General features: G+C 51.5%; 2 gene segments (V, D, J or C); both read right to left on the minus strand.

The window, feature by feature from the left end:
* Positions 1-2,621: 2,621 nt before the first annotated feature.
* Positions 2,622-3,147, minus strand: LOC119567819. The segment is given in 2 exon segments: positions 2,622-2,922; positions 3,016-3,147. Coding segments are annotated over 2 exon segments (315 nt in total).
* Positions 3,148-10,812: 7,665 nt separating this feature from the next.
* Positions 10,813-11,738, minus strand: LOC119567986. The segment is given in 2 exon segments: positions 10,813-11,177; positions 11,636-11,738. Coding segments are annotated over 2 exon segments (393 nt in total).
* Between the last annotated feature and the right edge of the window lie 6,398 nt (positions 11,739-18,136).

An 18,136-nucleotide genomic window follows, 5' to 3' on the forward strand; every position in this document is an offset into this window, starting at 1 on the left:
TTTTGTAGCCATGGGAGACCTGACAGTGACAATTGGCTGACAGCTAATGCGGGATGGGAATGTCACACAAGACTTTGGGGAGGCCGGAGCCAAATCTCATTCAGTGGCAGCTGCGTTCTGTGACCCTAGTGCCCCCCGATCCCCCACCCATGGGCCTCTGCTTCTCCCTCAGCAGCCGCCTCCCCCTGAATGACCCCATGAAATCCCACCGTGTTCCTGTCTATAGCCCGTAGTCACGTGACTGTCCCCAATGCCCTGTGGGCCAGTGCTGGGCTGAGTGATGCCATCGGGGCTGAGGGGCGGGGTCTTTTATCTCCATGGTGACTCTGTGACATGGGGGCACTTTATTTGGGGTTGAGATGTCTCAGCTCCACCCACTGACACCAGCGGAGGGTCCGGGCTGGGATTTCCACAGGGCAGTTGGTGAAAACAACCCAGGAGCCACTTTGGAAAGTCCCGGTGGTGCCACATCCCCCGGCGCAGCGGAGCAGAGTTTATTCCGGCGCCGGGTGATCTCTGCCCCCCAGCCCCGCCCGGACCCTGAATGGCCCATTTCCACACCCCGGCCTCCATCTCTCTCTGCCTCAGTCCCCCTCTGACCCAGGGGCTGTGATAGTTCCCCGGCCTCCCGGCAGCGTTGGGAGGATAAAGGCAATAACCGCATGTGAAGGGCGGAGACTCCACGGTGAGGGGCCTCCAGGGCTGGTGTAACCACTCGGTGAACTAGGCGGCCGCCTAGGGTGCCAAGATTTGGGGGCGCCAAAAAGGGGTGCCCAAAATTTTTTTTTACACTATTGCTTAGGGGCAGGTACCTGTCAGTCTCCAGCGCTCGGGCCACGCCAAGGCCAGCAGCCTCTTCACCTCAGAGTCTCCCCCACTTGCCCAGGGGCCACCCCTCCTCTCAGGCTCCCCTGCCGTTGCCACCACGGCCGCCTGGAGGACATGGGCAAGGGGCACTGCCTCAGAGGAGATGCAAGGGGCCGGGCTAGGGTGGGGCCCACATCTACCGGCCGAGAGCAGCAGGAACTGGGCACCGCTCGGTGGGAGCCAGGCGGCCCACGCCCAGGGCAGCAGCAGCCTCCGCAGCAGCAGGGGCAGGCGGGGAGCGTAGGTGCCCTGGGCTCGGGCCACCCGGCTCCTCCTGAGTGGTGCCTGGTTCCTGCTTCTCTCAGCCGGCAGGTGTGGGGCCCCAGCCAAGCCCAGCCCCTTGCATCTCCTCCGAGGCAGCACCCCCCGCCTGCGTCCTCCTGGGTGGCTGTGGCCGGGGAGCCTGAGAGGAGGAGCGGCCCCCGGGCAAGGGAGGAGATTCCGAGGTGAAGAGGCTGCTGGCCCTGGCGCGGTCCGAGTGCTGGAGACTGACAGGTACCTGCCCCTGCCCTATCCCGGCACCGCCTGCCCCCCAGCCCAGTGAGTGTTACCTGCCCCACCAGCCTCAGTGCCCTGCCCCATACTGCCAGACACCCCAAGCCCACTGTGACACCAGCTCCCCTTGGCAAAGGGCCCCCGATCTTCACAAACAGCTGTTACCGCAAGCCTGACAAACTCACTGCACCCCACAAGTGTCTTACAGGGCACTGACCCACAAAGAGGAACGTGGAAGGGATCTACACAAAGCTGGTAAGTTGCCAAGAGTGAGAATCTCTGTGAGATGTGTGCATGGGTAATATTGTGTATTTACCTTAAAAGTCTGCTTTACAGACTTGAAGTAGAAATTAGTCTCCAGGGGATAATGGCCCTTTGGGGCAAGGGGGATTTGTCACCCGGCTAACTTGGCTGGTGATGCAATGCAAGGCTCAGTTGTTTAGCTTTGCACAGACTTCGAATGGGGCACCATCAGAGGCGATGGCAAACAACTGAAACGCCTTAAAGGTAAAAAAGAAACAATACAAGAGCCGTTACCCATTCTGAGAGGCTGTTTATAATGCTATGTTTACTAGTTTTTAGAGGTTGGGGGCTGGGACGGCACAGTGGAGGGGGAGGAGGGTCGCAAGGTGGAAGTTTCGCCCAGGGCCCAAAATATCCTTGCACTGGCCCTGGGGGCCTCACATCGGTTATAACGAGCTAATGACCTTCCGCTTCATTAATGGGATAAACATCCCAGTTTGCTGAAAGGGCCAGAGCCTCCCTGGTGTAAATCAGGAGTAACTCGAGCCTAGTGAAAGCAGTTGCGGTGTCTTTACACTGGCGGAGGATTTGGCACCAGGAGCAATTCTCTCCACCCGTTGGGTCTGATGCAAACCCCAAGGGCGCTTGTCCCCTTTACACTGACAGACGCTGACCTGTGAGTCTGACAGCGAGACTGGACCCGCGGGAGCCAAAGTACCGGGTCTGCGAGGGGAGAGCGACTCAGAACAGGACTCACTCCGGACTGGAGTTCACAGATGAAGTGAGGGATCTGTTCACCCAGCGGGGCTCTGGGCAGGAAGGGGAGACACAGTGCCCGGGAACGGAAGGGTTAAAACTGACGGGAGGTTTGTGCTCCATTCCTGCGGGTGCCGGTCTCCTGCCCGAGCCTGAAGCGGGGGGGGGGGGGGGTGGCTGCTGCCCCCGCGCGGCCGCCGGGAGAAGGGCGATTCCGCCGCCTGGGTTTTTGTATGATCACAAACCGGTTTCGTTTCACTGTGTCTCTCGCACAGTAATAGCGGGCGGTGTCCTAGGGCTTCAGGCCGGTCATTTGCAGATACAGCTCACTCTTGGAGTCATCCCTGGAGATGGTGAATCGCCCTTTTACCGAGTCACTGTAGTATATGCTAGAGCTGTAAATGTAGGCGATCCACTCCAGTCCCTTCCCGGGAGCCTGGCGGACCCAGTTCATCTCATAGCTGCTGAAGGTGAACCCGGAGGCTTTGCAGGAGAGGCGGAGAGAGTCTCCGGGCTTTTTCACATCCCCTCCGGACTCCACCAGCGTCTGGGACCGGACACCTGGGAATAAAGACAGGCCATTAATATCGGTATAAAAACAGCGAGAACACAATATTCTTCTAACTTTGTCAGTTCTTCAGAGGAGGAAAATACCTTCCAAAGCTGCTAGAGCGACAATGACAAGGAGCAAAAATCCCATTTTCCGGGGTGCTGGAGGGGAAAGTTCTCAGGGGACTGGCTGGTGACTGCACAGACCCAGGGGGCTGCGGATTGTGTCTCTGGGTGCAGCCTGGGCAGAGAGAGGCAGAGATTTAAACAGGAAACTGTCTCCATCATTTGCATGCCCCGCTTTATAAGAGACACACACTCCTGCTGCCAGTGATCGGATTGACTCGCCCTAGGGCTCCGGTGGCAGGAGTCAGAGTGTCCCGTCCTGTGTGTCTGTGCACCGCCTGGCACAGGGCACTGGGGTCCTCCTGACACTTTCAGACCCTGGGAGGAATGAACAGCTCCCTGCAGTGACTGTATTTCCTCGCATGGGAACTGAGGGCCTGGCTATTGAGAGGGGATATTGGGGACTGGGGGGACTCAGCTCTGGAGCCGCTTTCCACCTCTGGTCAGGGGAGTCAGTGTCTGGAGAGGGGTCGTGTGCCAGGGATCCATTGGTCTGGGCCACCCGCTGGAGAGGGAAGGTTCCCATCACATCGGGAGGGAAGCCCCTTTCCCAGCAGTGACCGGCTACACTGAAATGATCCATGTGTAGAGGAGAGTTAGGTGCTTGATACAGGGATTTGCAAAAGCCAGCACAATGAGTGGAGAGCTGCCTGACCTACCCCTTCGGAAATGCTGAGGAGGGGTTGGGTCCTAAGTACCACCTGTTAAAGGGAGTTAGGTGCCTATCTCCAGCTGGGATTCACAGCCCTGTCCTGGAGTTAGTCCCAGGTATTTACATTCAAAAACACGCCCAAACCCCCTAGTGCTGGAGAAGGATTTGTTGGTGCTTCCCTTAGCTTTTAGCCTAGTGGTTAGAGCACTTGCCTCTGACATGGTAGAGCCAGGATCATTTCCTGCCCCTCTGCCTGATCTGGAAGCAGGGACTTGCGCCCTGGTCTTGCACTGTCAAGGGCAGGGTGACATTTGGGGTACAGATACCCCCAGCACATCCCTTTCTCTTTCAGACCAAATAAGTATTAAGTAAGTAATGGTGGAACAGCATGAAGAGGAGAGATTGAAAGACCCCTCCCCAAATACCCCATAGCCCATTTCCAGGGAGTTCACCCAGGACCGTTTTGCCGCTGTGACAGGCGACTGTTCACAGGAGCCTAATTCATATTTTGAGAATTGACTTTGGAGAGGAGAAAAATCTATTGACAGTGACGTTTAAGTAAGATAGGAGCCAAAGACGTTTGGGGAGGAATAACCCCCTGTCTGTTTAGATGGGCAAATGCTCTCTGGAGGGACTAAAGGCTCCTGTGTTATTCAAAGCAGTGTTAATGTTTCTAATTATATTGTGTTTAATTTTTCATAAATTACGCCCAGTGTTTTCCTTCCGTTGACGCACAGCCGGGAACAATGAATTGTGTTCCAAACAAATGCCTCCTCCTTTGCAGTGTTGTGATGCGCATTTCATCTGAAAAAAGCTGCCATTGTCACAGCCACCTGGATGGGGCATCTATGCCAACCGGGGAAAGTGTTATGCTATGTTACTAATAAAGCCCAAAGCCACTACTGGCTGCTGGATGCAATTGTTGCCACCATAACAATTGTGTTTGTAATATATTGCTTCTTATGTAAAAAACCAACAGTCACCCTAGCCACTGTGTCAGAGGGAGGGTAAAAACCTAAGTGGTGACTCCTCACAACACAATGTTAATTCGGAGTCAGGGGGAAAATGCCACAACCCAATGGCCCCCTCCCTCAGGGGGACCCCTGGAACGGCAAATCAGCATTGTACGTCGCTAACGCTGTCGCAGGCATCACAAGGCATTTTGAGAAGGGTTAAAGGTGTAAAGGTAAAGTAACAGGTCCCTTTGCAGTTATGAGAGGCCGTAGAGGGAGAAAGGAAAAAAGAAATGGGTTAACTCGATGCTCCAGCTAGGTCCAAAGATAAGACGCTGACTCCAGCCCAAGGCCACAGCACACAACCCACTCTCGGCTGCCTGCCAAGAAAGAAGGGGGCCTGAATTCAAGCCCCATCGAGCTGTAAAAAAAAAAAAAAAAATCAGCTAAACAAAACTGTAGGGGCTGCAAAAAGAAGTAAAACGGCAAAGGTCAGCAAGTAAAAAATAACCATCTCGCTTCCCTAAAGCCGGTGTGTTTTAAAAAAGCGGCGAAAAGCAGGTTTGAACTGGTACAAAAAGCATGGGGGACAGAAGTCCCTCAACAGAAGGCCCCCCAAAAAACCCAGGTCTTAAAAATCCTCCCAAAAGCCAGGGCAGGTCAGAGATCAACAGCGAACTCTGGGCAGCCTGTGCACAGAACAAAACTCCCGCCCACCCTTCCCCCTCTTCTTCTTACATTTCACCCGGGCTTGGCCAGCCTCAGGTAGTGCGTGTGTAAGTATAAAAGGGGGCTAGGGCTTGGGGCACTAACGCTTTCTTCTTTTTTCTAAGTAACTTAAAAAGCACCCATCACTCTCCGCTGTTGTTTTACTTAATTTTATTAATAAAGCTTTAAAACGTAGTCACTTGGTGTGCTCCTTCATCTCCTCTCCTAACGATCCTGGGGCCTCAGCCTAATCACCTAATGCTCCAGGCAAATTAATAACATAAATCTGTCACAATGGATGCCTGGTGCATTCTATAAATCAGTCCCTGTCAAGTCACTTTTTTGTAGGACACCGCAGTGCTTGTGTTTCACTTTTGGGGTGTGCAGATACATTTCCAGTTACAGGGTGCAATGAGTCGTATAAATAGAATACAGACTCCAGTTTCCAGCTGCCCCAAGGGCTCCCTTGTGCTCAGGAGATTGTGGTTTCCTCTGCAGACCGTTTTTCCACGACTCTGACTGGGTTTCCTTTTGCTGTGCTGCTCTCATGGTAATACATGGTGGTGTCTTCACTTCTGAGCCCACTGATCCCTACTTAGGCTGTGCTGATGGAGTTGTCTCTGGAGAGAATGAATCGCCCTTTCTATTTGTAGGCATAGCCAATTCCTCCATTATTTGGCTTAATCCTGTTGAATCCAAGACAGCAAGTGGCTAGTAAAGCTGTACCCAGATGGTTTACAGGACAGCTTCTCTGACGCTCCAGGCTTTTTAATCTCAGCACCAGGCTGGACCCGTTGGATTTGGGACCAGACACCTGCAGATAAGGGACAAGAATGCATGAGTCTGAGTACCCTTCTTGTTGACTCTTCTTTCTCCTGCACACCCCAGATCTCTCTGAAATTCACTTACCCGGGAAGGCTGCCAGCAGGAACAGAAAAGGTAGCAAATATTTAATGTTTGTTTCTACAACACCCTCCACCTGGCAAAGCAAGGTGACTTCTTTCGATGGTGATTTTCTCCCATTGCAAACTTTAAACAGGGAGTATAATTACTTTGTTTGCATATTCAACATCAAAGATGCCTCAAAAGCTCCAAGGAGCTGAACGGGAATCAGAACGCATAAACTGTGCTTGGATCTGGCATCTGCCATTCTTCTGGTTCCCCAGAACGGGGGAAGTCCCAGATGACTGGAAAAAGGCTAATGTAGTGCCAATCTTTAAAAAAAGGGAAGAAGGAGGATCCTGGGAACTACAGGCCAGTCAGCCTCACCTCAGTCCCCAGAAAAATCATGGAGCAGGTCCTCAAGGAATCAATCCTGAAGCACTTACACGAGAGGAAAGTGATCAGGAACAGTCAGCATGGATTCACCAAGGGTAGGTCATGCCTGACTAATCTAATTGCCTTCTATGATGAGATTACTGATTCTGTGGATGAAGGGAAAGCAGTGGATGTATTGTTTCTTGACTTTAGCAAAGCTTTTGACACGGTCTCCCACAGTATTCTTGTCAGCAAGTTAAGGAAGTATGGGCTGGATGAATGCACTGTAAGGTGGGTAGAAAGTTGGCTAGATTGTCGGGCTCAACAGGCAGTGATCAATGGCTCCATGTCTAGTTGCAGCCGGTGTCAAGTGGAGTGCCCCAGGGGTCGGTCCTGGGGCCGGTTTTGTTCAATATCTTCATAAATGATCTGGAGGATGGTGTGGATTGCACCCTCAGCAAATTTGCGGATGATACTAAACTGGGAGGAGTGGTAGATACGCTGGAGGGCAGGGATAGGATACAGAGGGACCTAGACAAATTGGAGGATTGGGCCAAAAGAAACCTGATGAGGTTCAATAAGGATAAGTGCAGGGTCCTGCACTTAGGACGGAAGAACCCAATGCACAGCTACAGACTAGGGACCGAATGGCTAGGCAGCAGTTCTGCGGAAAAGGACATAGGGGTTACAGTGGACGAGAAGCTGGATATGAGTCAGCAGTGTGCCCTTGTTGCCAAGAAGGCCAATGGCATTTTGGGATGTATAAGTAGGGGCATAGCGAGCAGATCGAGGGACGTGATCGTTCCCTTCTATTCAACATTGGTGAGGCCTCATCTGGAGTACTGTGTCCAGTTTTGGGCCCCACACTACAAGAAGGATGTGGATAAATTGGAGAGAGTCCAGCGAAAGGCAACAAAAATGATTAGGGGTCTGGAACACATGACTTATGAGGAGAGACTGAGGGAACTGGGATTGTTTAGTCTGCAGAAGAGAAGAATGAGGTGGGATTTGATAGCTGCTTTCAGCTACCTGAGAGGTGGTTCCAGAGAGGATGGTTCTAGACTATTCTCAGTGGTAGAAGAGGACAGGACAAGGAGTAATGGTCTCAAGTTGCAGTGGGGGAGGTTTAGGATGGATATTAGGAAAAACTTTTTCACTAGGAAGGTGGTGAAACACTGGAATGCGTTACCTAGGGAGGTGGTAGAATCTCCTTCCTTGGAAGTTTTTAAGGTCAGGCTTGACAAAGCCCTGGCTGGGATGATTTGATTGGGGATTGGTCCTGCTTTGAGCAGGGGGTTGGACTAGATGACCTCCTGAGGTCCCTTCCAACCCTGTTATTCTATGATTCTATGATGAACTCATCCGAATCTATTTTTAATTAAATCTCTTGCAGTACCACATCAGGAGAAGGCCCCGATTCTATTGTGAGCTGCAGTTTATTTAGGTAAAATATTCAAAATGGGATTCAAGGAAAAGAATTAGCATTTAAAGGGAAACACAAAACAGAGGTAGAGGCTGAACTTTCCTGAGCTGTCCAAGGGATTTGGATACCCAGTTCCCTGTCAAATCGATGGGGACTTGAGGTGGCTATTTCAAAGGTAGAAATGCTTGGGCATCAAAATCACATTGATTTACAACTGAGTTAGTGTCTAAGTGCCATTTGTGCCTTTGAATATTTAACCCTTGGAGTCTAAATCCCCTAGACAGCTTTGAGACTCTCAGCACTTGTCTACACACAAAAGGTGTACCACTGGAACTATAAAGGTATAATTCAGGGGGTACAACACACTCCTCCCCTAATATGGACACAGACATACCAGTGTTACACAGGAGGGCAAAGTAAATTATGAAGATCTTCCCTTCTGGCCTTGAAATCTGAGTCTATGAATCAGTATAAAGTTCCTTCAACTCGTGTGGCTGTTCTTGGGTGGGAAGGAGAATGCAATATCCCGGTATAAGGCACATTTCAGCAGCTATACCTGTGTCCAGTCTAGGGAGCGTATTGATACAACTATTACAATCACACACACTACAGAAACCCTTCCCAAAATCTAATACTTGTACAATATCCATGGGCCAAGGAGGCCTCAGGCATGATCTGTAAACAAGGGATCTAAAGAACAGGCCTGGGTTCTCCTCCCGGCGTTGCAAGTGGACCTGTTGGTTCACCTTGGGATGTAACATCAACTCTCTGAGCCTCTGCTGGTGTCTGCCTGGTGTATTTGGATTGTGAACTCTTCAGCGCTGGGACTGCCTGTCCCCAAGGCGAAGTGCGGCACCCGGCATAATGGGGCCCTGGACGCCGTTAGGGTGTGTGAGACAGACCCCCACGGCGTGACCGCACAGCTGTATAACTGATGTTTAAACAGACCGGGATTTTTGAGAGCTGCTGAGTAGATTAGTGTAGCTGGGTCCCCTTGATCGAAAAGGTATTTTGGGTTTCAAATCTCAGCCCCAAAGAGTCATTCGCAGGCAGACACTGGCTGTGATTTCCAGAGGGGCAGAGGAAAAGAGGACTTGTACTGCGGAGGCAGCTGGATGTTATGAAAACCCCACACCGAAATCCCCTTTGGTTTCATTGGGATTTTGGCACCTAATTCCCTTCATCTCCATTGACAATTTCGGCCACTGGCTGCTCTGAGAAGTGTGACATTTCAGTGACGGCTCCTGTCTCCTCGCCTCCGATGTCCTTTTACTGGGCTAGATTGCGTATCCTCTCCTCATGGGGAAAACACTTAGGCACTCGGGGACTATTTGTTAAGGGAGTTAGGGACCATTCTCAGGTACTCACTGGTAAAACAAGACGACCTGCCCCCCACAGAAGTGGTGGGGAACATAAAGACGGAGATGGAGCAGATCTATTAAAAATGCCCAGGTGTTTATTTCACTCGGATTTCCCTTCAGTGGCTCTGAATCCCACTGACCCCATAAGTTTTCAGAGCTCAGTGAAATCAAAGTTTTTTTCCTCTGAGGTGTCCGTGTTCTCCTGAAGAAGGGAAGCCCCGGCCTGTGAGCCCAAAGTCAGTGCGACCTTTCTCGGGGCTGCCTCTCTTCGCTGGGGCAGGACACAGGGACCTGGCCTTCTTTAAGCACCCCTCTTCTCAGGGGAGGCGGGCGGCAGGTTAGTAGACATTTTGGTGGTGCTCAGAATGCCCAGAGCCTGCCCCCCAACAAACTCCGCCCCCCACAAACTCCATCACCCACCTGCCTAAGGCTCTGCGAGGGAGTTTGGGTGGGGGGAGGAGGTCTGGGGTGCAGGCCCTGGGCGGGGACAGGGGATTGGGGTGAAGGAAGGGTGCAGGCTCTGGGAGGGAGTTTGGGTGAAGGTTCTGGGCTGTGCTGGGGGTGCAGGATCTGGGAGGGGGTGGGGGGTACTGCGCTTATCTGGTGCTCCTAGGCAGGGCGAGCCGCGTTTCCTATTGGCTGCAGGGGCGCTTGGGGCAGGACCAGACTGCAAGGACACAGACTCGACCCACCCCACCCAGGGGCTGCAGGGCGGGGCCGGCAGCCACGTGGAGCGAGCAGGCAGGACCCCGCTCAGCTCCGCTGCGCTGCCGGTGGTGGGCGGGGGCCCCGGGGCCATTTTAAATCACCCGCCGGGGAGCGCCCGGGGGCAGAAGGCGGGGCCGAGGGAGAAACCCGGCCTCAGACATTGCTGGAGCCGGGCCCCGGGCCAGGACTATTCCTGGTGCCCAGGCACCACAGGCCCATAGACCTCGCCGCCCACCCATCCCTTCTGCCCTCCCTCCTTAGCACTCCCTGGGTAGCCCCCTCTCCCCAGGGCTTGCTCTCCTCCCACAGAGGGAGTTAAAGGCGCCTGTTTTGGGGGGGTCCTTAGTCTCCTCTCACTCCCAGCGAGTTTCGCTAACAGGGTCTAATAGCCGGGGCTCCCTTCCCTCCCGGGAGCTGTGGGCGAAGGCAGGGGGTCAACACCCCGGTAACGGGTCCAATCCTGTGGCAGACACACGCTTCCTGGCACACCCAGCTTCTCCCAGGGCTGTGATTGTTCTGGTCCCCTTCTCCTCTGGTTACTGTTGACTGTGTCCCGGGAACAGGGTCCTAGCTTGAAAAGTGATTTAGGCACTTAAGGATCTAAATCCCATTAACTTTCATTGATCCTAAGTCACTAGGGGCTAATTACCCAGAGTCTGTTCACAGGGGTCACCGTTATCCGGGGGGGCTGAGGGCTGCAGTGTTCGCAGGAGACCCGGGTTCTCTCACTCAGGGTTTTTGAATTGGTCCAGATGTGGTTTGTGTCACTGTGTCCCGAGCACAGTAATACGTGGCTGTGTCATCGGTTCTCAGGCTGCCCAGCTGTAGATAGGCCGTGCTTATGGAGGTGTCCCTGGTGATGGTGAATCGCCCCTGGAAGGCCTGGGCGTAGCTAGTGCCACCGCTACTGGGATTGATATATCCTATCCACTCCAGTCCTTTCCCGGGAGCCTGCCGTACCCAGTTCATGCCATAGCTGGTAAAGGTGTAGCCGGAGGTTTTACATGTCACCTTCGCAGACTCTCCAGGCTTCTTGATTTCTGCCCCAGACTGGGTCAGCTGGATCTGGGAGCTGACACCTGTAAATAAATAAGAAGAAAAAATACACTTTATTTCCCTCTTTTCCCCACTCCATTTCCTTCATGTTTCCAGGTCCTTCTATTGCCCCTTCCTCTGCCCCTCGCAGAATTATCTGAGTTCCTCGTGTACTTATGAATTTATCCCCACAACACCCTGCTGAGGTAGGGATGTGCTGTTACCCCGTTTTACCGATAGGAAACTGAGTCACAGAGATTCAGCCTGGGATTGTCCATGATGCCTAAGAGATTTTGACACCCACTTTGCAGTAGAACCAAGAATTTGGCATCCAGATCCCTTAGGTACATTTTCACTTTAAATGACCGGTTTCAAGGCACATGTGAAAGAAACAGGATTTGAACACAGAATGATTGAGATGCAGTCCTACATCTTAACCAGAAAGCCATCATGTGCAACCCCAGCCGTCCGAGCTAGCTGCCTGTCAGTTTACTCCACTTACCCGAGAAGGCTGCCAAAAGGACAAGGAACCCCAGACACGCCATTTTAATTCTACCCAACCACCTTGTGTGGTGCAAACAACTGTGAACTGTCTGGCTGCCCCGGCAGATTTCCAGTGAGGCTCAGTCGCTCTCCTTTATCAGGAAGTGTTCTTACTTCATTTGCATGTGGTCATTGCTAAGGCATTTGAATAAACCGCAGCGGCACCGACCTTGGCAAATAAACGACTTCAGAACCCGGAGTGACAGACTGAAGGGGAATCAGTAGGTCACTGCAATGGAATTTATGCCCCGATTCAGGAAAGCATACGTGTGTTGATATCAAGGGGACCAAATTAATATCATTTGGGCCCCAATCCAGGAAACCACTAAATCCACTTTGACATCAGGGCACTTCAGTGTGAGTTTACAGATAATTGGTAAACTCGTGTGTTAAGGCGCCTAATAGTGGGTTACCAAAGTGTAACACCCAATGGATATAAAATTGAAATACCATAGGATCAATCATAGAATCATAGAATCATAGAATATCAGGGTTGGAAGGGACCCCAGAAGGTCATCTAGTCCAACCCCCTGCTCGAAGCAGGACCAAGTCCCAGTTAAATCATCCCAGCCAGGGCTTTGTCAAGCCTGACCTTAAAAACCTCTAAGGAAGGAGATTCTACCACCTCCCTAGGTAACGCATTCCAGTGTTTCACCACCCTCTTAGTGAAAAAGTTTTTCCTAATATCCAATCTAAACCTCCCCCATTGCAACTTGAGACCATTACTCCTCGTTCTGTCATCTGCTACCATTGAGAACAGTCTAGAGCCATCCTCTTTGGAACCCCCTTTCAGGTAGTTGAAAGCAGCTATCAAATCCCCCCTCATTCTTCTCTTCCGCAGACTAAACAATCCCAGCTCCCTCAGCCTCTCCTCATAAGTCATGTGCTCTAGACCCCTAATCATTTTTGTTGCCCTTCGCTGGACTCTCTCCAATTTATCCACATCCTTCTTGTAGTGTGGGGCCCAAAACTGGACACAGTACTCCAGATGAGGCCTCACCAGTGTCGAATAGAGGGGAACGATCACGTCCCTCGATCTGCTCACTATGCCCCTACTTATACATCCCAAAATGCCATTGGCCTTCTTGGCAACAAGGGCACACTGCTGACTCATATCCAGCTTCTCGTCCACTGTCACCCCTATGTCCTTTTCCGCAGAACTGCTGCCTAGCCATTCGGTCCCTAGTCTGTAGCGGTGCATTGGATTCTTCCATCCTAAGTGCAGGACCCTGCACTTATCCTTATTGAACCTCATCAGATTTCTTTTGGCTCAATCCTCCAATTTGTCTAGGTCCTTCTGTATCCTATCCCTCCCCTCCAGCGTATCTACCACTCCTCCCAGTTTAGTATCATCCGCAAATTTGCTGAGGGTGCAATCCACACCATCCTCCAGATCATTTATGAAGATATTGAACAAAACCGGCCCCAGGACCGACCCCTGGGGCACTCCACTTGACACCGGCTGCCAACTAGACATGGAGCCATTGATCACTACCCGTTGAGCCCGACAATCTAGCCAGCTTTCTACCCACCTTATAGTGCATTCATCCAGCCCATACTTCCTTAACTTGCTGACAAGAATACTGTGGGAGACCGTGTCAAAAGCTTTGCTAAAGTCAAGAAACAATACATCCACTGCTTTCCCTTCATCCACAGAACCAGTAATCTCATCATAAAAGGCAATTAGATTAGTCAGGCATGACCTTCCCTTGGTGAATCCATGCTGACTGTTCCTGATCACTTTCCTCTCATGTAAGTGCTTCAGGATTGATTCTTTGAGGACCTGCTCCATGATTTTTCCAGGGACTGAGGTGAGGCTGACTGGCCTGTAGTTCCCAGGATCCTCCTTCTTCCCTTTTTTAAAGATGGGCACTACATTAGCCTTTTTCCAGTCATCCGGGACTTCCCCCGTTCGCCACGAGTTTTCAAAGATAATGGCCAATGGCTCTGCAATCACAGCCGCCAATTCCTTCAGCACTCTCGGATGCAACTCGTCCGGCCCCATGGACTTGTGCACGTCCAGCTTTTCTAAATAGTCCGTAACCACCTCTATCTCCACAGAGGGCTGGCCATCTCTTCCCCATTTTGTGATGCCCAGCGCAGCAGTCTGGGAGCTGACCTTGTTAGTGAAAACAGAGGCAAAAAAAGCATTGAGTACATTAGCTTTTTCCACATCCTCTGTCACTAGGTTGCCTCCCTCATTCAGTAAGGGGCCCACACTTTCCTTGGCTTTCTTCTTGTTGCCAACATACCTGAAGAAACCCTTCTTGTTACTCTTGACATCTCTTGCTAGCTGCAGCTCCAGGTGCGATTTGGCCCTCCTGATATCTTTCCTACATGCCCGAGCAATATTTTTATACTCTTCCCTGGTCATATGTCCAACCTTCCACTTCTTGTAAGCTTCTTTTTTATGTTTAAGATCCGCTAGGATTTCACCATTAATGAATGTATAAACACAAGCGCCCTTCACTGGTGAAATACGGATGTGAGCTGTGATTTCCCAAACCTCGGAGGAGCGCTGGATACTCAGTTCCCGCTGATTGGAAAGGGGTTTTTGTGGGCAAACCCTGACTTTGAAAATTCCAGCCTTCGGTGCTGTGGACAGTAATTCCTGGGCATTGTTCCCGGGCTCAGTCTCTGGATAGAAATGTTTCGTAATCGAACATGACACTTTGCTGCTCCCATGTGGGCTTGTCCCTTTGATAAACATAGAAGCGGTTTCCCCCTCTTCTTCCTTTCGGTTTAATAACTTGGTCATTTTTGTTTCCTGTAAGCCCTGCAGGGGGGTGAGGTGGGAGGATTTTTCTGTGTGTGCTGATTTGGTGTTAGAACTGTTTCCAGGGGTTTTCACTGAACTGCAAGAAGTCCATCCCTCTGCCTATTCACGAGACATCTCTCTCTGAAGAGCCTTTTACTGCTGTTCTCTGGAAGCTGGCTACACTAAGAAGGATGGGTGTGAAGTCAATGAGAAGGTTTGATATGAGCAGTCAGTGAGCAGGTGTTATGATGTTACAGGACCGTGTTATCCACAAACCGGAGGTGAGACTAGATGTTTGTAATGTCCTGATCTGTCCCTAGGTTGTCTGAAGCAAGGGAGTCCTCTTCAATGTACTGAGTACGTAGGAATGTCTGTGTGTGTCCTATGAATTAACAGAAAAACAGTGCAATGTCAAGTGTTCTCAAGAATGTCCACTTGTCTTGTGCTTGGCCACTTCTACACTACGAAATTAGATCGAATTTATAGAAGTCGAGTTTTAGGAAGCAATTTTATACAGTCGATTGTGTGTGTCCCCACTAAGCGCATTAAGTCAGTGGAGTGCATCCACAATACCATGGCTAGCATCGACTTTCAGAGCGTTGCACTGTGGGTAGCTATCCCACAGTTCCCACAGTCTCCACTGCCCATTGGAATTCTGGGTTGAGCTCCCAACACCCGGTGGGGCAAAAACATTGTCACAGGTGGTTTGGGGTACATTGTCAGTCTCCCCTCCCTCCATGAAAGGAATGGCAGGCAATCGTTTCTTGCCTTTTTTCTGTGCAGATGCCATACTGCTGTCAGCAGACGATGGAGTAGGACTGCTAACCGTCATCATCCTCCACCGCTTCCGCTGCAACTCTGCTCTGCTGCTTTGTCTCAATAGCGAATTTCTCCGTGTTGTCTGGCATGGGATCCCGGGTATGTGTGTTCTTCCTCAGGAAATGTGCCCCGTGCTAACTGTCATCCTCCACCACTTCCACTGCAACTCTGCTCTCCCGCTCTCATGAATCCACCTCGCAGGTCCTCTCATCGTTCTCTATAAATATCTATTCTTCTGGCATCCATCATCAGCCACCGCTTCCACTGCAACTCTGCTCTCCTGCAGATGCCATACCACAGCAAGCATGGAGCCTGCTCAGATCACCACGGCAGTTATGAGCATTGTAAACACCTCTCACATTGTCCTGCGGTATGTACAGAACCAGAACCTGCAAAAGCAGACGAGGAGGCGATGGTAGCGCGGTGACGAGAGTGAGGAGGACATGGACACAGACTTCTCTCAAAGCACTGGCCCCAGCAATTTGGACATCCTGGTGGCAATGGGGCAGGCTCATGCTGTGGAACACCGATTCTGGGCCTGGGAAACAAGCACAGGCTGGTGGGACCGCATAGTGTTGCAGGTCTGGGATGATTCTCAGTGGCTGCAAAACTTTTGCATGCGTAAGGGCACTTTCATGGAATTTTGTGACTTGCTTTCCCCTGCCCTGAAGCGCATGAATACCAAGATGAGAGCAGCCCTCACAGTTGAGAAGTGAGTGGCGATAGCCCTGTGGAAGCTTGCAATGCCAGACAGCTACCAGTCAGTCAGGAATCAATTTGGAGTGGGCAAATCTACTGTGGGGACTGCTGTGATGCAAGTAGCCAACGCAATCACTAAGCTGCTGCTATCAAAGGTAGTGACTCTGGGAAATGTGCAGGTCATAGTGGATGGCTTTGCTGCAATGGGATTCCTTAACTGTGGTGGGGCAATAGACGGAACGCATATCCCTATCTTGGGACCGGACCACCTTGGCAGCCAGTACATAAACTACAAGGGGTACTTTTCAATGGTGCTGCAAGCACTGGTGGCTCATAAGGGACATTTCACAAACATCAACGTGGGATGGCTGGGAAAGGTACATGGCACTCGCATCTTCAGGAACTCTGGTGTGTTTGAAAGCTGCAGGAAGGGATTTACTTCCCAGACCAGAAAATAACCATTGGGGATGTTGAAATGTCTATAGTTATCCTTGGGGACCCAGCCCTCCCCTTAATGCCATGGCTCATGAAGTCATACACAGGCACCCTGGACAGTAGTAAGGAGCAGTTCAACTAGAGGCTGAGCAAGTGCAGAAAGGTGGTAGAATGTGCATTTAGACGTTTAAAAGTGTGCTGGCGCAGTTTACTGACTCAGTTAGACCTCAGCGAAACCAGTATTCCCACTGTTATTACTGCTTGCTGTGTGCTCCACAATATCTGTGAGAGTAAGGGGGAGATGTTTATGGCGGGGTGGGAGGTTGAGGCAAATCACCTGGCTGTGATTACGTGCAGCCAGACACCAGGGTGATGAGAAGAACACAGCAGGGTGCGCTGAGCTTCAGAGAAGCTTTGAAAACCAGTTTCATGACTGGCCAGGCCACAGTGTGAAAGTTCTGTTTGTTTCTCCTTGAGGAAAACCCACCCCCTTGGTTCACTCTATTCCTCTGTAAGCCACCTGCCCTCCCCTCCCCCCTTCGATCACCGCTTGCAGAGGCAATAAAGTCATTGTTGTTTCAAAATCATGCATTCTTTATTAATTTGTCACACAAATAAGGGGATAACTACCAAGGTAGCCAGGGAGGGGTGGGGGAGGAGGGAAGGACAAGGCCACACTTCACTTCAAAACTTATTGAATGCCAGCCTTCTGTTGCTTGTGCAGTCCTCTGGGGTGGAGTGGTTGGGTGCCCGGAGGCCCCCCTCCACACCACGTTCTTGGGCATCTGGGTAAGGAGGATATGGACCTTGGGGAGGAGGGTGGGCAGTTACACAGGGGCTGCAGTGGTGGCCTGTGCTTCTGCTGCCTTTCCTGCAGCTCAACCATACGCCAGAGCATATCAGTTTGATCCCCCAGTAGCCTCAGCATTGCATCCTGCCTCCTCTCATCAAGCAGCCGCCACCTCTCCTCTTGCTCCCGCCACATCTCCTCTTGCTCGTCCCTCCTGCCCTCGCATTCATTTTCTGCTTTCCTGGACTCTGACACTGTCTGCCTCCATGCATTGTGCTGGGCTCTTTCAGCGTGGGAGGACTGCATGAGCTCAGAGAACATTACATTACTAGTGCATTTTTTTCACCTTCTTATCTGCACTAGCCTCTGGGAAGGAGATGATAGGGGGAGCACTGAAACATTTACAGCTGCGGGAGGAAAAACAGGGAGAGTAGTATTTAAAAAGACACGCGAACAGCTCAGCGTGAACTGGCCCGCCCCCTTCCGCACCCCCCCCCCCCCCCCACATGGCTAACAGCGGGGATGATTTATTTTCCGCCACAGGCAAACAGCTCAGCAGGAATGGCCACCTCTGAATGTCCCCTTAATAATGTCCCTGGAGGATTTCCGCTCCTTCCCAGACACGTTAACAGACTTTTCCAGTAGCTGTACTGGCCGCGAATGCATCCCAAGTCTTCAGGACAAATTAATCATTAAACACGCTTGCTTTTAAACCGTGTATTATATTTACAAAGGTACACTCACCAGAGGTGCCTTCTCCGGCTTCACGGTCCAGGAGCCCTCCTTGGGAGGGTTGGGAGGGTAGTGGCTCCAGGGTGATAAACAGTTCCTGGCTGTTAGGAAGAACAGTTTCATCCTCCTCCTCTTCATCATCCCCAAAATCCTCATCCCTGTTGTGTGAGACTCACCCCTTGCAGGAGTCCATGTACGGGGTGGGGTAGCGGTAGGGACACCCCCTA

This window comes from Chelonia mydas, chromosome 13 (genome assembly GCF_015237465.2).
Source record: "Chelonia mydas isolate rCheMyd1 chromosome 13, rCheMyd1.pri.v2, whole genome shotgun sequence".
NCBI lineage: Eukaryota > Metazoa > Chordata > Testudines > Cheloniidae > Chelonia > Chelonia mydas.